General features: G+C 40.2%; 1 protein-coding gene across 4 annotated transcripts in view; it reads left to right on the top strand.

The window, feature by feature from the left end:
* The first annotated feature begins 3259 nt into the window (after positions 1-3259).
* The window catches only part of F8 (coagulation factor VIII), a 124131-nt gene continuing 105108 nt past the window's right edge, over positions 3260-22282 (top strand). For 2 of the 4 annotated variants that reach the window (XM_019627626.1, XM_019627627.1), the window contains exons 1-2: positions 3260-3630; positions 20491-20612. In XM_019627626.1, the coding sequence (XP_019483171.1) occupies positions 3485-3630; positions 20491-20612 (268 nt within the window). In that variant the 5' untranslated portion in view covers positions 3260-3484. The remainder of the gene's footprint in view (positions 3631-20490; positions 20613-22282) is intronic. The other 2 variants (XM_019627624.1, XM_019627625.1) reach the window with 2 other exon arrangements.

The raw sequence follows: 22282 nt of genomic DNA, 5'->3' as shown, positions 1-22282 counted from the left end.
AATAAAAATCTTAAAAAAAAAAAAGTCCCAAGCTAAACTACACTGTAAAATCGAATTACACTAGAGGTTTAAATCTCAAAAGAGCAGCTATAGTGTCACTGTTACACTCATGGATACCAATACCTGAGGACGCTCAAATCTCATATAAAGTGGCGTAGAACAGTGCATACCATTGGCCCTCCGCATCTGAGGATTTCCAACCAGGGAGGCGAAACCCATGGATAAGGAGGGCCGAGTGTACTTTCCTTTTGTTCATAGCATTTATTTTCTCTCCTATCATAGTGTATAAGGTACTCATGTATTGTAAGTATTGCTTATTGTCTCTCAGTTGTTTATATTTTTCATTATTGCGCACCCTGTACCTAGGACCTAGCTGTACCCAGCATCTAGCTGGGACAAATGGGTGGTTGCATAGCCTTAGGCAAACCAGTTAACCTCTTTGCACCTCCAATGCTGTGTGTGCATACTCGTTTTGTAGTCTCGTTGTAAGGATTAAATCAGATAATGTGTGAAGCATCTGGCAAAGAATTTATCACCTTGTATTGTAACTATCCATCTATTTCTCTGTCTCCCCCTTTGGACTACGTCTCCCAGAAGGCAAGAACTGGATTTCATTCATCTCTGAGGCATAGGGGTTGGGAGCATGATTTCTGGAGCCAGATTACATGGGTTTGAATGCTGCCACTTACAAACTGTGTGACCATGGCGAAGTTACCTAATCTCTCTGTGCTTCAGTTTCATCACCTGTAAAATGAAGATTAAGAATAGCAGCTGCATTAGAAAGCACTTAGAACAAACAGTTCCTAGCATGTAGTGTATACCAGCTATTACTTCTGCATCTTGATACCTGGTGGAGAGAAAGTACAGCAAATGTTTACCAAAGGACCTTCTTCTCTCTTATTTCCAAGCTGCACAACACCTTGCCAGTTGCTCCCAAAAACATTCTTATCTTTGCAGAGCTGGACACTCAGTGATAGCACTTCTCATTGCAACCCTGGTCAAGTTTCTTATTAGCTCCCATATTCTGAGGCCCTTGGGGAGGCACTCATTGCCCCAATATATTGGGTTGTTGGAAAAGTCATGATGTATGTTTTCTAAGTTTTCATTGCAAAAATGTGTCATGACTTTTCCGACAACCCAATACACTAACCTGATTAGAGGCTCTGCTTGAATTAAGCATGGCTATGTTCTGACTCTCAACTGATGGTCATTGGTGTCATTTCAATACCAACAGGAATCTCCAATTTGGGGTGCAGTGAAGAGGGAAATTTTATTCAGTGTAAAAAGTTCAACTGTGATACAGCACAGCTGTGAGAACAGCACCACTCTGGAAAAGCTCAATAATGTAATAGCTCAATTATTAAGCAACACGGCTGCAAGGCAGACCTGGGGCAAGTCGGGCCTAGGCCAGGCCTCTCTCTGTCTAGACAGCTCTGCTCCACACAGGTCTGGTCTGGTCTTGTCTGGTTTGCCCTACTCTGCCTGTTCTTCCCTGCTCTGAGGGGACATCTTTGGTGTTTCATCTTCTTTGATGTTTCACCTTTGGTGTGTCAGCTCCCCCCAGGGAGCACAGTCTTCACTGGAAAGGGAAAGTACACTCTCTGACCAGAAGGGAGTTTATATAGACAGAAGTCCCTTTCCCTGTTTCCTGACTGGTCTGTCCTCATGCAAACGCGAGCTCCAAATCCTCCCAGTTTGATTGGTCCAAAAGGCACTGTCCTGATTGGTCAGAATGGAGCCACTCTGATTGGTCAGTGAAGATACTGATGGGGATATAGTTGTGCAGCTCCAATTTGATGGGGAAAGCCTCAGTCCTATTGATTGAAATAGGATTCCAGGAACTACTTTATAAGGGCTGGCTCAGATGGCAGGACCACAATGCAGGTAGGCAGCTCACTGCAGGCTTTTCCCTAAAGAGCAGTTTGCATGAGAGGCCCCTGTTTGGAAAAGGCTGCTAGCCTCTGTTTTTAAATTTGAGCTCAGTTAGCCACCGAGAGTCTTTCTTCAGGGTCCACATGATGTAGATATATCCTACACCTGGGTCAAATGTAAAGAACCTTAAGCATCAGGTAACAAAAATGCAAGATAAATAAATACATAAATTGTGGGTGGTGATGAGTGCTATGTAGGAAAATCAAGCTAGGAGGGATATTAGTAGTGCCAGTGAGGGTTGAGAGCTTACTATGTAAATGTGGTCCATATTTGAGCTCGTTTAGAAGGCAAGATTTGAGCCAAGACTTGAAGGAGATGCGGAAGTTGGAAATGCATGGAGATCTGGGGGAAGAGTGTTTCAGGTAGAGAAAATAGTGAGTGCTGAGGTTTATGCACAAGAATGTGCTTTGCATTTTAATAAAAAGCAAAGAGGCCAGTAGCCAGAGAGAGATGAGACCACGGGAGGTTGGGGGAAGAAACATACAGATCATGGCAGATGTTCTAGACCCTAGTAGAGAAGTAGGATTTTACTGTGAGGTGAGGAGCCAGTGGAGGCTTCTCAGCAAAGGAGTGACAGGATCCAATTTATAGTTGTTTTTTTATTATTATTATTGAAAGATTTTATTGGGGAATCAGGGGAAGGGAACAGGCAAGTTGCTGTCCTTTTGTTCTTCAGTCTAGTTGTGGAGGACGTCGCTTCACTGGCCCATGTTGGTATTATCATTGCGCTCTTCCCGGGTGAGGCAGTCGCTTGCCAGCCACTGGACAGCCGCTCACAGCGGTTCACAGCAGCTCACACCCGCTGCCGGCCAGCCCCACTGAAGCCTACGCCGTCGCCGGCGACTCCCAGCAGCCCAGCTCCGGGTAGAGCTGTTGTTCACCATCTTAGCTGTTGTTCACCAGCTCATGTGGGATCCAAACCGGGGCCGGCTGCTCAGAGCTGACGTCCCAAGCCAACTCTTAATCAATGTGCCACTCGGCCGGCCCCCAATTTATAGTTTTAAAAAGTCACATGGTGGTGGCTGTGTGAGGAGAAAGGGTAGAAGTAGGGAGACTATTAGAACAGTGGTTACTCTTGCTTATGCAAGTGGATTCCAGAATCTTCAACAACATCCAGAGTTTTCTTACTACAGCAACTAAGGGAGTGGGTTGGAGTAGGCTAGGAATATGAGTATGAATTAAAGGTACTCTTCACCTTGACCTCCCCCTCCCTCTTTCCCTTTCCTTAAAGGTTCTCATTAAAGCAGTGTTCTTGTGCCCCTACTGCTCTCAGGGATGAATGGGTTAAGCTTTAGCTCAGCCTCCTTTTCCCTATTGAGTTCTTCCTGTGGCTGCTTCCCACTGCCAAAAAGGAAGCAATCTTGTCCCTCACTGCTTAGTGCTGCTGCTGTCACATCCAGCAGATAAAGCTCCCTAAACTTCTCTGCAAAAATTTCGGGACTTTGCACTAAATCACAGAAAGTTTTTGTTTTTTCTCTTGGGAGCCGAAGATATTTTAGAGAAGCATTACTCTTTCATTTCTCCAGTTGAACATTTTCTAGCCATAAGAGCCATGCAAATAGAGCTCTCCACCTGCTTCTTTCTGTGCCTTTTGCCCTTGAGCTTTAGTGCGACCAGAAGATACTACCTGGGTGCGGTGGAACTTTCCTGGGACTACATGCAAAGTGAACTGCTCAGTGAGCTGCACATGGATACAAGGTAAAGCCATGTTCTATGGGCTCCCACCAGGATTGTGGGGATGTGACTCTGGTTGGAGGAAGGTGCAGACATCGGGTTAGGATGGCTTGATGCTAGTTAAGCTCTGAAAAGGCCTTTCCAGGTAAGGCGTGCATGTATCTGTGCTATTAGCACAAATGCTAATTGCCAACCCTTAAAATAGATCTGGCCTATTCATTGATATTTTGTTCTGTTTTGTCCATTGCTTCTCATTGTCACATGCTGCCACCCTGGAAGCTAGAGGACAAAGTAGAGGAAGGGCAAAGAGGCAAAGAGCGTGAGAGAGAGAACAAAGCTTCTATAGCAAGGAGCAGAGAATTGAGAGCCCATCAATATTACACACAAGTTTAGTCTCTAGTTCTATTGTATGTGTGTGTGGTGTGATTTTGATATCTTTGCCCAGTTTTGGTGTAAGGATAGTATTAGCCATGCGTTCAGAAGCTTTTCATCTTTGGAGGGTTCTGGTGCATTTTGGGACAGTAGTATTAAATAACTTTTTCAATATTATCTATGATCATCTATTTGTTCATATTTTTCTACCTCTTCTTCAGTCAAATTAAGTAACATGTATTTTCCTGGAAAGCAGTTATTCCTAGATTTGATAATATATTGGTATCAAATTACATGATGGTCTTGTGATATTGTTAAACTGTTCCGTGTCTGTAGTTATCTCCTTTTTCATTCTTACATTGTCTATGTTCTCTTTGCCTCTCTTAAAAATAATATTTCCAGGAAGTTTCTCAGTTTTACTGGTCTTGTCAGGAACCATCTTTTTTTGGTTCTATCGATTTCTGCTTTTACTTTTATTGTTTCATTTCTTCTTCCTAATTTCCTTTGGTTTATTTTGTTGATCTATTTTTTGCTTATTAAGTTGACTGCTGAAATCATGTATTTTAAATTTCGTTGTTTTCTTTGGATGTGTATTATACAAATTTAAACTCAGTACATATATAGTGGCAATGTGGATATTAAATGTGGTCATGTCATACATAATTTATAGTAATTTTTATTTCTCTTTGGCTCCCCACCCTCCGTTCACATTAGCTCACTTCTTGCTTATCCCCAACCAGGTAACCCTAGTATAATAATATACTGGGGGTGCCCTCAAAATGAATACAGATGACTTGTATTCATCTTTTGTTATTGGTATATATTGAGTGTTACAATTTTAATATAGTTTTTGCCTTTCTTGAAATGTGTATACATTTTTTGGCATCCTCTGTATATTCATGCACACACATATGTACATATATATGCAAATAAATATTTTTTGGCCATTAGTGGTTTTTTGTTTTGTTTTTGTTTTACAACAGTGGGATATTATAACACATTTCTTGCTGATTAACACTTAGTAGAACTCCGTCCAAGTCAATTGGCATAGCTTCAATTTATTCTTTTTAATGGCCATATAAGATCCCATATTATTCCAGGTTTTTGGCCATTATAGCCTATCCAATTACATACTGGTGCTTTTATTCCTGTGAGACAGATTCTCAAGAGGAGTATTGCTGGAATGAAGTGAATATTTCCTTTTTAGTTTTAATTTCCAAAAATGTCAGAACTTTTCAAACGTTTCTACTATCCATGTATGGGAATGCCCTTCTCCCTGCATTCACATCAGCAGTAAGTTTAATCTTGCTTTCTAATGTTTGCCCATCTAATAGGTATAGAGTGATATTGCATCATTACTCTAATTATGTTTCTTTTATTTCTGATAAGGTTGAACATCTTTTCAAATTATTGTTGGCTATTGCAATTATATTTTGAGATTGATTATTTACATTGATTATTTTATTTGCGCTGTTTCCTTTTTTGTTAAATTATGAGAACCCTTTTATTATTACAAGTGTTAACTCTGTTACACTACATTAATATACTGATGTATCTTGCAATTTTCCCCAAGACTTATTGTTTGTCTGTTGACTTTGTTTATAGCTTTTTTTCTACACAATAAGGTCATATGTGTCCTCTTTCAGATTTTCTTGCAAAAAATATACTGATTTGCTTTTTACATTTATGACTTCAATTAGCATGATAATTACTTTTGTGTATGGTATAGGAGTGGGATCTGTCTAGGTTTATCTCCATCCAGATGAACAGCCTATTGTGATAGCACCATTTATCAAATAATACATCTTTGCCACTGATTTGAATAAGCACATTCATCATATAAAATTCTCACATATATCACTATCTATTTCTGGATCCATTATGCTGTTTCAATGATCTACTTTTATCTTGCTATTTTGATTTGCTTTGATTTGATTACAATGCATTTATAATATCTTCTGATAAGTGCAATTGATCATCACTGTTCTTTCTGTACTTTCTTAGCATTTCTTAAAAATTTTATTCTTCCACATAAAAAGGTTAAAATATTTTTCTGACCACCTCATAAGTTATATAAATGTCTAATCACTATGTTGTGCACTTGAAACTAATATAATATTGTATGTCACTCTAACTGAAAATAAAACAATTATTTTTAAAAAAATTTTAATGAAGTCAATCAAGATCTTAAATGAAAAAAAAAGCCAATCCCTGTTGTGATTCTAATTGGAATTTCATTAGACTTATCTATTACTTTTGTTAATATAATATATATAATTTATTTACATTTATCCCTATGAATTTTATAACTGTGTTGCTATTGTTAATAAAGTGTTTTCTCCTATTTCCATTTCTTGATATTTAGTATCAGAATATAGAAATGCTATCTGTTTGTGTATATTCTTCTTGAATGTAGCTACCTTACTGAATTCTCTTACTAATTCTAGTAATTTTACTCTAGAGTCTCTATGGGTATTGAATCATATCCAAAATGAGCAAAGTGAGACAGATTTTTGCTCTTTTCCAGTGTTTATAGCCAATTATTTCTTTTTCTTATCTTATTGAATTTATTAGAAAATGTTAAGTAATAGCGCTGAAAGCGAGCATTCCTGTCTAATCCATGATTTTACCTGAAAAAGTCTTAATAGTTTGCTTTTAGAATAACACTTGCTGCTTGTTTTGGATAGTCTGTTACTTCCATTCCCATTTGCCATGAAATTATGATTAGAAATTACTGCTCAGCACCTAGCATCACCTGAATCTTATTCTTTAATATGTTGATGGGGCAAATAGTTGGCAATACATTTCCTAACATTGAATACTCTTACATTCTTGGAGTACAATCTAATGTCATATGACTTGATTATTGCTGGGTTCTATGCACTAATATTTCTTTAGACACTGTGTGTCTTTATTATGTGGGATTGATCTATCACTTTATTTTTTACTATTATTATTTGATTTTGGTATGAAAGTTTTATTAGCTTTGTCAAATGAATTGGTGAGTGCTCCATCTTTTTTATTGCTTAGAATGGCTCAAATAACACTAGAATTATCTATTGTTTAAAAGTTAGATAAGACTCAGTTATAAATCCACTTGGGCCAAGTGACTTTTGCAATATCTTTAGTCATTTCTTCCGGATCTTCTATGATAATCAGTCAAATCAAGTTTCAACTTTTTTTTTTTGAGTCAGCTTTAATAATTTTATACCTTTCCAGGAAATCATGTCCTTTTTTTTTTTTAACTTTGTTGCCACTGTGTTACATATAGCACTCCCTCATGATTCTTTTACTCCACATTATCTGTAGTTATGTGCCCTTTCTCATTCTTAAATTCCTATATCTTTGCTATTTGTTTTTTATCGATGAACAGGTTTGCCAGGGATTTGTCTATTTTGTTGTTGATCGTGGTCTATGAAAAAATGAGCTTTTGGATTTCTTTGTTCTTCCTAGTTATTTTTTTAATATTTAATTTATATTTTTAGATTTTATCTTTATCAATGATCTCTTCTTAGTTTCTTTTGGCTTATTGTGCTGAATTTTTTCTAATATCTTAGGGAAAGTAATATGTTCTTTTCTTTATTTTGTCCTTTGCTTTTAATAGTGAAGGCACTTAATGCCATGTCTTTTTCTCTGAGGACAACTTTTCCAAATCCCATAGGTTTTGTTTTCAGTATGGTTTGTAATATCCTCTTTGGTTTCGTTTAGGGCATATTTTTAATTGTATTTTTTTTGCTTGTCAAATTATTTTTAATAGTTAGATCAACTTTGAGTATCCTATTAGTTTCCTATTGCTGTGTAACAAATTACCTCAAACTTAGCAGCTTGCAAGAATGACCATTTATTATCTCAGTTTCAGTGGGTCAGATGTCCAGGTGGGTTCTACTGGGTACTCTGCTCAGAGTCATGCAAGACCAATATCAAGATCTGTAGAGGGTTTGTTTTCCTTACTGGAGGCCCTGGGGAAAATCTACTTCCAGGCTTATTTGGAATTCATTTCCTTCCCTCAATTTCCATGTAGTGCCCTCCATCTCCAAACTAGCAAGAGTGGATCAAGTCTCTCACATTTTGAATCTGCCTGACTTCAATTTCCACTACATCTCTCTGACTTCCTTTCTGCCTCCCTCTTCCACTTTTAAGAACCTTGGTGATTACATGGGGCCCACCTATGTATTTCAGAATAATCTCCCAATCTCAAGGTTAGCTAATTAGCAACCGCAACCTTAATTCCATCTGCAGAGTTTTTGTTTTGTTTTGTTTTGTTTTGTTTTGATTTCCTATGTAACATAACATATAACTGGGCATAACACCAAAGGACAAAGGTTATGAGGGACAAAATTTTGCCTACCACGGGTATCATTTACATACAATGAAATGCACAGATTTTAAATGCTCAGTTTGATAAGTTTTGACAAATGCATACAAGTTACATTAATCACCACCCTAATCAACATATAGAACATTTACATCAACCCTCCTGTAACTTTTCAGTGAGTCTCCCTACCCTGACCCAGCCCCAGGCAACAGGCTGCTTTCTGGAATCAGACTTGTTTTTTACTTTTTAAGACTTTTATATCAATGGAATCATGTAGTACACACTCTTTGGTGTCTGGCTTTTTATCTTCAGCATTGTGACTTGGAATTCATTGTTGCACGACGTAGTTCTATCCTTTTTATTACTGATTACTGCTCCATTATGGGAATAAATCAAAATTTGTACATCCACTCACTGTCACATGGACCTTTGGATTGTTTCCAGCTTGGGGGCTAATATAAATAAACCTGCTATGAACATTCCTATACAAGTTTTTATGTAAACATCTATTTTCATTTATTTCAGTTAAATCTCTTGAAATGAAATTGCTGGATCATATAGTAAGTGCATGTTTAACTTTATAAGAGACTGCCAACAGATTTTGGGGATGGTTGTACCATTTCATAGTCTCACCAACAACACGTGAAAGTGTCCGTTGTAAAACATCCTGTACAACTGGCCAGTATTCAATTTTAGTTATTTTAATCACTGTGAAGTGGTATCTCAGTATATGTGTATGGTATGAGGTAGGGATCCAAGTTCCTTCTATAGTTTATACAGTCTGCAGTTGTGTGCAGTGTTAATGACCCTGAAGTAGAGGCCCAGATGGTCAATAGCCTGATATCTAACTGAACAATTATCTATGTACCCATTAATGTCAGTCTTGATAAAAATTAATTTAAGATAATTGTACTTATTACATTGTGCTTTGTATTATATCTTCCATCTAGCCTGCAATCTGTGGCATAGTGAATAATAGTCTGAGTATAAAATTGAATTGAATGGAGAAAATTATCTATTTGTTATCCAGCTTTCTGCTGTTGTGTAGGCAGTCACATGTATTTACCAAAAAAAAAAAGTTGATAGAATTTTTATTTTGATGATACCATTTTTTTTAAAGATTAAAAAAAAATTTTTTTAATTGGGGAATTGGGGGGACGGGAACAGTGCTGGGGAATTGGGGGAAGGGGAACAGATAAGTTGCTGCTGTTTTGTTCTTCAGTCTAGTTGTGGAGGACGTTGCTTCATTGGCCCAAGTTGGCACCATCATTGCGCTCTTCCCGGGCGAGGCAGGTCAGTTGCCGGCTTCTGGACCGCCACTCACTGCGGCTGCTGGCCGCTCACGCTGGCTGCTGGCTACATATGGTAGCCCATGGCAACCCACTGCCACAGGGGCTGCAGCCTACGCTGTCACCGGTGACTCATAGCAGCCCAGCTCCAGGTTGAGCTGTTGTTCAGCATCTTAGCTGTAGAGGGCAGTGTCACTGGCCCTCATATGTGGGATCCGAACCGGGGCCCTCTGGCATCCCAAGCCAGTTCTTAACCATCGCGCCACTCGGCCGGCCCGATGATACCATTTTATAGTCTAGATTATTTTGATACTGATTAACAGGATGAACTGACTCTGGACATATCCTGACAACTTCTGCCAAGGTTTCAAATAAACATCAGGGGGAAATTCAGTTTTATATTATCTGTTCCTGCAGCCGCTCAACTTCATCTAAGCAAGGGTCAGGGAATATAATAGGTTTTCTGATCGGTTTTAGATAAAATGTGAGAGAACAGTTTACGTCAAGGACATTGTTGCCAAATTTATTTGGCAAGATTTATATATCAAATCCCAAGGGAAATACACAAACAAAAAACTCACAGACATTAGGAAGGAATAAAACCTGTGAACCCTGGAACATTTTGTCATTTACTGTGCAGATTACCCTGAAACTGAGACAGGCACATACATCACATGCTTGCTTGAGTGAAAAATATCCACTCTAACGGAAATGGTCTCAGGCTGGGGAGCTATTGGTCCTGTAGAGGCTCATCTCTGAACTGAACCACAAACCTGGATGGTGCTGATGCTCTTAGGGATATCTAGTAGGTACCCTTGAATAGAGAGGCCTACTCTGAACTAGCCTAGGCCTTCTGTTTCTCTGTCTCACCACCTTGTTTCTTTATGTAGCCTCTGTTTTTACACTCTCCCCTCAGAGGGAGAAAAGCGTGTGTCTGTGTGCTCTTAATACTGTTCCCCCTCTGCTTTTCCAAGCTTTCGCTCTAGTAGACAGTTTCTATGTGTCTCATATATTCATTTTAGTCAGAAATATTAAACTGCTAGTATACGTCAAAATACGTATCTTTGGACATGGGTCTGAGTCTTGTTAGAAACCAGTGGAAACTTTGGAGAAAACGGGTAGGATAGACTCAGCAGAACCAAGGAGACAAACTGGAAAAAAAGGAAAAGAAACAAATTAGGAATGAATGCAGAAGGGCATAAATCTCAAAGTGGCCAGGAGATGGGACAAATGGACTGAAAGGAGGAGTGCACTCAATGATATAGGATCAAATCATGTCATTAAATAACTAAAACCCATGTAGGTCTATGCCAAGCCTAGTGCCATGGAAATTTTGAGAGATGGATGAAATGACAGCACACTTAAATATGAATTGATATCACTGGTTGGGTCCCTGGAAGCATATTGTGAGACAGAGATTAATTTGCAGGATGTTTATTCACAGTGCTCTGAGGACCAACACTGGGGGAGGGAGGGGAAGGGAAGGACATTCACCGTACCTTTCGATCACACCTTGTACCTGGAATCTGTGTCTCTTCCTATCAAAATGAAGTGCTATCCCTTCTAGGATGGAAGGGGTCCAGTGCAGTCAACTTGCCACCAAGTAGCTTGCTGGTGTCTATGACAGACGGGGCCATATTGTGAACTCAGCATTGGTTTCTGTTGCTGACATGTTGGACTTTTAGGGGCAACACTAGCTAGATTGGCCTTAGTTGATGGGAATCCATCCTTTTGTGTCCATCATTCATTCTCTCCCTGCCACCACTGACACTGAGCTTACATCTTGCCAGCACTGGGATGGCCTATGCAGAGGCTGGCTGATGGTAACTGCTAGTCATTTTGTCCACATTATTGTTGGGTGATTCTTCCATGTGGATGCTCTCTGGTGGCATTAACATAAGACATGAAGATCTTTCTATTTTATGCCCACTCACTAATAAGCCTTTGCTGTAGACATCCTTGTCCCTGGTATTCCAGTCTTTTTCCTTCCAGGCCCCTGACCAGACAGCCAAGCCCTTTACTGCTGTCTATTAGTCTGTTTATATTTGAACCTGGAGCCGTTTCTCTTACACAAAATGGATGATCAACAGCAATGGCTAAAGTTTGGCCCTTGGGGGGAATTTCCTTCACCACTGTCTATTAAAGCCACCTCTGAGTGGGGCTGTAGTACAACAGCAGTCAACTTTTGGCTCGCACCAGCATATCAAGCTGACTCATCTGTAAATAAAGCTCAGGCTTTTTCCTCCCCTAGCAACTGGTCAGCAGCACCCCCCGCCCCCATATGGTCACGGGTGTGATCTGAAGTAGAGCTAGCAGTGTAGCCGGAGTGGACGACATGTGCCTCTGGCAGCCTGCTTGTGCCTTCTAGTGAGGCAGATCCCCATTCCTTCCTCCGTAAATCAACTCCTTTTACTGGAAGAGCTTTCTTATCACTGCTCTGGCCTCTGGCCCTCAGCCAGTACAGAAACGCATTTGTCATGGCTTTGGGTTGGCAGAGGTGCTCCTGCTACGTGCTTTCTCGGGTGTCCTGGAAACCCTGGAATACAGTGACATGCAGGGCTCTGTGGGGGGAGAGGGAGCCTAGAGAGGTGACAATTAAGTCAGCCTCATCTTTGCCCCACTCATTCCGTCTCCTTGAGAGAAGTCTACTAAAAATAATGCACAGTTTCAAGGAGCGTGGTCAGCCAATCTGCTGCAGGATCCCCCGAAGGGCATTAAGGTCTCCCTCTGTGACTGTAGGCTGGCCAGTTTCTCCTGGGCTTCTGGCCTTTATTTTATATGAACGGATGCGAAACTGTTTGGTGCAGGCTCGCCATTTTAAGGCTCACCCAAACCCTTCTGTTTTAAGAGGAAATCTCCCTCGTTTCCTCGGCTGATCCTTTCTGCCTTGGTTTTGACACCATCTGGGGCTCACAGAGCCTCCTTCTGCCAGCAGCTGTCTGTCCTTCCCTCTGCTTTTGACCATTCACACTATTTGTGTTGGGTGCGACTCCAGGAAACTCACGGAGCAGGGTCTGCTCTGTCTGCAATGTATCCGATGCACTTTTGTTTTCCCTAGAATAGTCCAAACGCCCGTTCCTGGGCCACACCCTTCACCGAAGCCCCAGGGGCACAGACTTGGGGACCTGCTCAGGTCCCACCCTGATGTGGGCCTGGCTGTGTTTCCCCAGTGTCCCCACGCGTTTCACAGTTTGGGTGGGTGGCCAGTAACTGTGCGCCTCACGGAAGAGATCAGGGCCCACCTACAGCTCCCGTTGGTTGTAAAGCACCTTGGTGCGTTTCAGTTTTCAGTGATTCTGAGCACTTCTGCTAATCACGTCTGCTGACCTTGGGTGGCAGCATTTCCACACATTGACAGCTGTCAGTGAATTGTGTGAAAGCTGAAAAAGACTGTTTCCAACCAACATTGTACAAGTAATGACTTCTATGCATCCTTGTGTGATTTTTTACCTTTTTAAGCACAAAAATGCAAAAACAAAATTGTCTGCTTGTGTGTGTTTGTGTCTGTGTGTGTGTGTGTGTGCGCGTGCGTGCACACACACACACATGCACACGTACAAGAGGTTTATAGGGGGCAGTTTACTGGTGCTTACTGAGGTTCACCAAGTGTCTCGACAGGTTCCTTGACAAATGGTGACATAATAGAAGCTGACTGTTTGTCTCTGTTACTGGTAAGTTGGGTGTTTGTAGCAGTAGCTAGATCAGCCTTGGTGAGCCCATGATATTGCGCCCATGCATAACCTCTTCTATGGCTCACAAAAATATATGGCAGGGCAGATGACAGAGTTTTTAACTCCCAGACTTTATGCCAAACCTCCAGAAATTCATCAATTACAATTCAGGTGTTGCTACCCCACCACTGGTTCCCACAGACATTTCTGCTGGAAGGTTTCTGCTCTGGTAAGTTGTGATTCTCTGTATTCGCCTGTCTCTCCCATCCTGGGACAGCACTTTGCACTTATTGTTAGGATGGAGTAGTTATTTCTAAGCTCCTTACATGCTAGGCTGGAAAACAAAAATCCGACTGTACACTTTTAAGTTATGTTGCCTTTTTAAAAATTTAAAATTCCTAACACTAGTACTTCTCAAACTTTACCGAAAAATTGGAGAAGAGAAATCACTTCTTAACTTATTCTACAGCTGGCATTACCCTGATACCAAAGCCAGACAATGACACTACAAGAAAACTATAGACCAATATCGTTTATGAACACTGATGCAAAAATCTTCAACAATACTAACAAACTGAATTCAACAGCATATGAAAAGGATTATATACCATGAAGAAGTGGGATTTATTCCTGGAATGCAAGAATGGTTCAACATACAAAAACTAATCAACATAATACATAACATTAATAGAATGAAGGGAAAATAACATGGTAATTTTAATTGATTCATAAAAAGCACCTGACAAAATTATACACCATTCCATAATAAAAACACTCAATAAATTAGAAATAGAAAGAAACTATGTCAACATAATAAAAGCCATAGTGAACATCATACTCAATAGTAAAAGCTTTTCCTCTAAAATTAGAAACAAGGCAAGGGTGCCCACTTTTTCCATTTCTATTCAAAACAGTATTAGAAGTTCTAGCCAGAGCAATTAGACAAGAAAAAGAACAAAATTCACTCATATTAGAAACGAAGAAGCAAATTGATCTCTACAGATGATATGACCTGGTATGTAGAAAACGCTTAAGATTCTACACACACAAAAAAACTGTCAGAACTAATAAATTCAGCAAAATAGCAGGATACAAATTCAACACACAACAGTGAGTTGCATCTCTCCAGCCGGAGGAGAAACGAGCTAAGTAATGAGGTCTCTATACCATGGCTCATACAAAGCAGGCTGTTGACAAATCAACAGAGGAGGGAAAGCATCCAGGAGGAAGCAACTGGCTACAAAAGCTGCTCCAAGAGTGCGCCCTCTACTGGAGGGGCCAAGAAACCTCGTAATTACTGGCCTGGAACTGTGGCACTCCATGAATTAGACATTATCACTGAACATATGATTCACAAACTTCCCTTCCAGCTTCTGGTGCAGAGATTACTTAGAACTTTAAAATAGATCTGTGCTTCCAGAGTGCAGCTACTGGTGCTTTGCAGGAGGCAAGTGAAGCCCATTTGGTTGGCCTTTCTGAAGACACCAACCTGTGTGCGAGTTATCCATGCCAAAGGTGCAAGAATTATGCCAAAAGACATCCAGTTAACACACCGCATATGTGGAGAATGTGCTTAAGAATCCACTATGATGGGAAACGTTTCATTTCTCTAAAAAAATTTTCTCTTCTTCCTGTTATTGGTAGTTCTGAATGTTAGATATTATTTTCTCATGGGGTCAAAAGGTACTTAAGTATATGATTGCAAGTGGAAAAATAGGGGACAGAAATCAGGTATTGGCAGTTTTTTCATTTTTATTTGTATGTGAATTTTTAATATAAATGCAGGGACATAAAGTCAAAATGTTTCAGTAAACAAGTTTCAGCAGTTCAACTTTATAACAATTATAAATAAACCTGTTCAATTTTTCTGCACAATTCCAGCATTTGGATTTTTTAAAAACAAGTAAATTTCTTATTGATGGCAACTAAATGGTGTTTGTAGCATTTTTATCATACAGTAGATTCTATCCATTCACAATATTTTCTAACTGACTTTCCCTACATGCAAGTACATGTTTTTAATGTTGGTTGTCTTCTGTGCTGTTCCATAAGCTTGCTATTAAAATACATTAAACTATATAAAAACAATTCCATTTATAATAACATCAAAAAAAATAAAATATTTAGGAATAACTTAGCCAAAAAAGTATAAGACTTGTAAACTAAAAACGACAAAACATTGATAAAAGGCTTTAAATAAGACATTAAAAATGGAAACAATCCTATGTTCATGGATTGGAGGACTTAATATTGTTAAGATGTCAATACTGCCCAAAGCAATCTACAGATTTAATGCAATTCCTATCAAAATCCTAATGTTGTTTGCAGAAACAGAAAAACCCATCCTCAAATTCATATGGAATCTCAAGAAACCCTAAAGAGTCAAAGCAATCCTGAAAAAGAAAAAAGTTGGAGGACATACTTCCTGATTTCAACACTTACTGCAAAGCTACAGTCATCAAAACAGTGTGGTACTGGCATAAACACAGACATGTAGACCAATGGAATACAATAGAGTCCAGAAATAAACCCTTGCATGTATGGTCAAGTGAATTTCTGCAAGGGTTCCAAAACTATTCAATGGGAAAAGACAGTCTTTTCTACAGTGGTGCAGGGAGAACTGAAATCCACGTGTAAAAGAATGAAATTAAATCCTTACCTAATATCACATGTAAAACTGAACTCAAAATAGATTCAAGGCCTATATATAAGAACAAAAACTATAAAACCCATAGAAGAAAACATAGACATTGGATTTGGCAATGATTTCTTGGATATGACACCAAAGGTACAAACAACAAAAGAAAAAATAGACAAATTGGACTTACATGAAAATTTAAACTTTGGTGCATCATAAGACACTATTAGCAGAGTAAAAAAGGAACTCACAGAATGGGAGAAAATATTTGCAAATCAAATATCTGATAAGGGATTAATACCTGGAATATAGAGAGAATTCCTTAAAATTCAACAACAAGAAAGCAAACAATTTGATTGAAAAATGGGCAAAGGGACAACATGGATGGACCTAGAGGGTATTGTGCTAAGTGAAATAAGTCAGACAGAAAAAGACAAATACCATATGACTTCACTTATAGGTGTAATCTAAAGAACAAAATAAACTAACAAACAAAACAGAAACAATCTCACCGATACAGAGAACAAACTGCCAGACCAGAGGGGGTTTGGGTAATGGGTGAAAAAGGGGAAGGGATTACGATGTGCAAATTGCCAGTTATGAAAACAGTCACAGGGATGTAAAATACAGCATAGGGACTATAGTCAATAATATTGTAATAACTATGTATAGTGTCAGGTGGGTGATTACTTCATAAGTTATATAAATGTCTAACGACTATGCTGTACACCTGAAACTAACATAATATTGAATATCAACTGCAATGGGAAAAATTTTTCAATAAAAAAATAGTAGAAAAATGGGCAAGGGACTTGACTAGACATTTCTCCAAGGGAGATATACAAATGGTCAATAAGCACAAGAAAAGATGCTCAATATCAGTAATCATTAGAAAAATGCAAGCCAAAACTACAAAAGAGATACCACTTCACACCCACTAGAATGGCCATTATACAAAAAACAAACCAAAATAAGTATTGACAAGGATATAGAGAAATTGGAACGCTTGTGCACTCTTGGTGAGAATTGCAAAGTGGTGTAGCCACTGTGGAAAACAGTATGGTGATTTATCAAAAAGTTTAAAAATTTACTGTATGATCCATCAGTTCTATTTTGGGTTATCTACTCAAAATAATTGAAAGAGGCTCTTCCGCTGAAACTAATTCTAAAAAATGTGTATTTCATAATAAAAAATAATTTTAAAAAATAATAATAACTGAGAGAAGGGCCAGCCAAGTGGTGCGTTGGTTAAGAGTTGGCTTGGGACGCCAGCTCTGAGCAGCAGAGCCCTGGTTCGGACCCACATGAGGGCCAGTGACGTTGCGCCCTCTACTGCTAAGATGGTGAACCACAGCTCGACCTGGAGCTGGGCTGCCGTGAATCGCCGGCAATGGCGTAGGCTGCAGTGGGGCTGGCCAGCAATTGGAGTGAGCTTTTGTGAGCTGTCGTTAGCCGCAGTGAGCGGCCGTCCAATGGCCAGCGAGCGACTGCCTCTCCCGAGAAGAGCGCAAAACGATAATAACAACATGGGCCAGTGAAGCGACGTCCTCTACAACTAGACTGAAGAAACAAAGGACAACAACTTGTCTGTTCCCCTTCCCCAATTCCCCAATAAAATATTTTTTAAAAAGTAATTGAAAGAAGGATCTTGAAGAGATATGGGTACACCCATGTTCACAGCAGCATTACTCACAGTAGCCAAAAGGTGGAAGCAACCCAAGTGCTCATCAATGGATGAATGGATAAACAAAGTGATCTATGCACAGAATGGAATATTGTTCAGTCTTAAAAAGAGAATTCTGACACATGCTATAATGGATGAATCTTGAGGACTTTATGCCAAGTGAAATAAACCAGTCATAAAATGACAAATAGTATATGATTCTACTTAATATGAGATAATTAAGATTATTCAAAATCATAGAGACAGAAAGTAGAATGGTGGTTTCATGGGCTGGGGGAAGTGGGAATGGAGAGTTATCGTTTGATGGATGTAGTTTCACTTTTGCAAGATAAAAAGAGGGAGATGCATGGTGGTGATAATCGTGCAACAATATTAATGTACTTAGCACCGTTGAATTGTACATTTAAAATGTTTAAGACAGAAAATTTTATGTTCTACGTATCTTACCACAATAAAAATTTGACAAAAAAAAAGTTTAAATCCCTGTAGGTCACTGATTTTCCAATTTAGCAATTTTCACCATGTTTAGATTGCATTTCCCTTCTCTACCTCAGCATTCCCACTAAAGCCTTTATAAGTAAAAGCAAAATTTCGTATGGGAATGAATGATTCTCTGGTGTGGTTGCTCCTGAAAGGAACATTGAGATTTTTGTTATTTCAGCTAAAGATTAAGAAAGAAATAATAAGCAATAAATGCCAGATGTCTTGTTGTTGATTTCATATCCTGGTAATCCCAGGTATGGAGTGGCTTTTGCTCCAAGCATGGTAATATCCACAATCACCTCTCCTTTCCCCCAATGTATCCTTCCTGTTGTCATTTGTAACAGGTCTTATGTGTCTTACCGGCTGATGTTGGGGATTCTTTCTCCAGTGGTACCCATGCCAAGTATGTTATAATTTATTTGTACTATGTACCATCTGTGACATTCTTTTTTTTTAAGATTTTTATTGGGGAATTGGGGGATGGGAACAGCACTGGGGAATTGGGGGAAGCGGAACAGACAAGTTGCTGTCCTTTTGTTCTTCAGTCTAGTTGTAGAGGACGTTGCTTCATTGGCACCATCATTGCGCTCTTCCCGGGTGAGGCAGAACAGTCACCGGCTTCTAGACGGCCACTCACGGCGGCTGCTGGCCGCTCACACTAGCTGCTGGCTACACATGGTAGCCCATGGCAACCCACTGCCACAGGGGCTGCAGCCTATGCCGTCGCCCACTCATGGCGGCTGCTGGCCGCTCACACTAGCTGCTGGCTACACATGGTAGCCCATGGCAACCCACTGCCACAGGGGCTGCAGCCTATGCCGTCGCCCAGTTCCAGGTTGAGCTGTTGTTCAGCATCTTAGCTGTAGAGGGTAGTGTCACTGGCCCTCATATGTGGGATCCGAACCGGGACTGTCTGGCGTCCCAAGCCAGCTCTTAACCAATGCGCCACACAGCTGGCCCACCATCTGTGACATTCTTGCTTTTCAAAAAGCCCTTGAGAGTCAACAAGACATAAGAAACAACACCTAACTCCACATCTAACTGTATGTCTTTAAAAATATCCTTTTCCATATGTATTTCTAGTGTGTGTTTTGTGATGGCACAGTGGCAGGTAGCATGTGGTTTATAAGTGAATGAGTATACATCTGTGGGGTTAGTGAGAGCTCAATTTTTTTGACCGATGGAGGTTTGGAGACCGGGATCTGCACATGAAAGCTTTCTTCCAGGAAAGGTGCCTTTGCTTTCTCCACATGAACATTCATTCCCCAAATCTCCATGGCATGGGCCTATGCGCCCTTGGCTTGTTGCAACAATACCAATTGGTAAAATCTGGTGAGAAATAAGAGTTAGATGTCAGTGAGTGGAATCAGTCACCTTGAACCACTTTATGTTGTCTACCAATACCCCTGGGGCCTTCTTCACTAGGACTCACACTGGTTCTTTTGATTACTCACCCTAGACTGGGACCCAGGACACAACAACCTAACATGTCAGGTAGGGACAGAGGAAATGGTGGGGAACCCACCTAAAAGGCGGCATAGAATACTGAGGCATAGAATAACATTTGGGGAACATTCGTATAATTAATTATAAAATTTTTGATTCAGTAGTTGAGCAGCAAATAAATGGGTAATTGGGCGTGTCTGACTGGAGATAAGAGTGAGAATTAATGGAGGATTGACTCTCAATTATAGCTCCTGGCACCAGTAGGGCTCAATATACAATCGTCATTGGAAGTTAATTTTCTATGTGGTACTCCTGGTATCCCTAAGAAGGGAACTATAATTTTAGGTACATACTGACAAAATTTGAATACAAGGCACTTAGATAAAAGTTATAGTCTGTTTTAAAGATGAAATTGAAGGATGCTGTAGTTATTGCTTTGGCAAAAGACTTTTTGGCTGATACCGTGTATGGATATCAATTTCATGATTTATATTTGCATATGGTGCCTAAAATATCAGATGACTTTTGAAAAGAGTGTTTTGGTTTAATAGATGGTAGGGATGCTATTAGTGAGTTTGGGCTGCTATAACAAAAATACCATAGACTGGGTAGCTTATAAACAACAGACATTTATGTGTCAGTTCTGGAGGCTGGAAGTCCAGGATCAAGGTGCCAAATGATTTGGTGTCTGGTAAGGGCCCTCTTCCTGGTTCATAGATAGATAGTGATCTTTTCACTGCAACTTCACATGGTGGACGAGGTAAGAGATCTCTCTGTGATCTCTTTTATAAGGACACTAATCCCCTTCATGGGGACTCTGCACACAAACATTAAGCCTATAGCAGGGATTCACATACAACTTCCAATTTGCCCTGTTAACAGGTAAGGAGAGTGGGATGGAAGCATTACTTCTAGCTACTTTTCCAAGTGGGTTCAAAAAAGGGTCCACAAAAATGAATGCCTTTTTTTTCCCTTTCTTCACACAGGTTTCCTCCTAGAACACTAAGAACTTTTCCATTCAGCACCTCGGTCATGTACAAAAAGACTGTGTTTGTAGAGTTCACGGATCACCTTTTTAATATTGCCAAGCCCAGGCCACCATGGATGGGTAATGAAAACAATATTGACTGTTTATTATGAAACTGGGTATCTTATTTCCTAGCGAGGATTCCTTAGTCTTGGGGCTGCAGTTGAAGAGGGCAGCTGCCAAAGAAAATGTTCTTCCCTTACGATCACCCCCCGCCCCCAGGGAAATACACTGGCTGAACGTCCTCAGTCTTTTTGCTGGGCTCTCCTCTTTGGCTTCTTCTCTGGATGTTAGAGTGCCCTCGGTCTTGGACCTAAGTTCATGTTATCTTCTCTCTACCTTCAATCCCTAGATGATCTTGTCCAGTTTCATAGCTATAAAATATCATCTTTATGCAAATAACTCCCAAGTTTATAGTTTTAGTTCAGACTGCTTACTTGCCACCAACACTTAGATGTCAAATGAGCATGTAACAAGATGTTATGAGGGGACATTTTCTACCTTAGAATTATTGCTGAGAATTATACTTGACAAGTATCCCCAAATTCTAAACAGAGATATCAGCCCACCTATTCGGAACTTGTTCAGGTAGTGGTCCAAAATAGGTTAGGCAGCGCTCAGGCCACCATGCACCTCCAGCCTACACAAAACAAGGCTAGGAATTTATAAAAGAGTTCAGATTTGAGGATTTCTTTGGAAAGCATTTTTGGTGTTTTGTGTGTCCCCTATCCCATGCGGGCAGGGAGGTCTCCCCCTCATATCCAGCTAACGTGTGGGAGGCTACAGGAGAATTACTTAGAAGACTTGAAATAGGACCTCTGGAGCTTAGGCGAAATTGACTAGTGCCTGGTTTTTATCTGAAAAAACTTTCAGGACCAGAGTCTTGAGGGAACGTGCCATGATGGCATAATAAGGAGCGTGGGCTGTAACAGAGGTTAACTGCACTCCCATGATTAGGTGTGAGGCCAGGAAGATCACAGGACAGATCCTGTCTGAGAGGTCTTCGTTCCAGGGCTAGGTGACCCCAACAGAAAAGTCATATGTAATTGCACTGCCAGAAGCAGAAACTAGAGGAGAGTTACAAGAGACAGCTAGTGACGGCATAGCTCATGCCAGGGAGTGGTAAAGGGGGTGTCCCTATACTGGAAGGGAGAGAATCTCCAAAGAACTCATAAGCTACGAGCCAGAATTTTGGCATGTACCACAACCAGGGGCACCAAAGCCACATTAGCACCGCTCCTTCCAAGGAAGATCTTGTCATCGTGCTTCTTTTCCCACCCTTGTCCTGCTCCCACCAGCTCCAACCTTAGAGAGTCCAGAGGCAGTAAGGTGAGCAGGAGAGGATTAGCAACTAAGGTGAGAAAGCAGTGAAGCTACCAGCCAAACTACCTTTTCCCAGTACAGGTTTCCGAGCCTGGCAGAACTTAGCTAGAGGACGGAGGAACCCTTAAATTGCAGGGGACATCAAAAGTTTGCTGTTAGACTGGACTGGACATATTGGTACCTAAAAAATGATACCGTGAATATGTGAAGGTTACTGGGGGAAAAATGGGATTGTTAAAAATGCAAGAAAGGGAAATCCCACCTGACACAATTAAAAACTATGAAAAATAAAGCAATTTCCTGTTTGCACTCCATCGAATATGATTCATTCAATAAACCATTGGTAGGCATCTTATACTTAATATGACTATGAGTCAGAAGTTGTGATTTTTCCCCTTAATTTTCTGTGTCATGGCCTGACTACCACC

The sequence above is a fragment of the Hipposideros armiger genome, unplaced genomic scaffold (genome assembly GCF_001890085.2).
Source record: "Hipposideros armiger isolate ML-2016 unplaced genomic scaffold, ASM189008v1 scaffold_738, whole genome shotgun sequence".
In the NCBI taxonomy this organism is placed as follows: Eukaryota; Metazoa; Chordata; class Mammalia; order Chiroptera; family Hipposideridae; genus Hipposideros; species Hipposideros armiger.
Note: the sequence above shows the minus strand (reverse complement) of the source record. Positions and strands in the feature narration are given on the sequence as shown.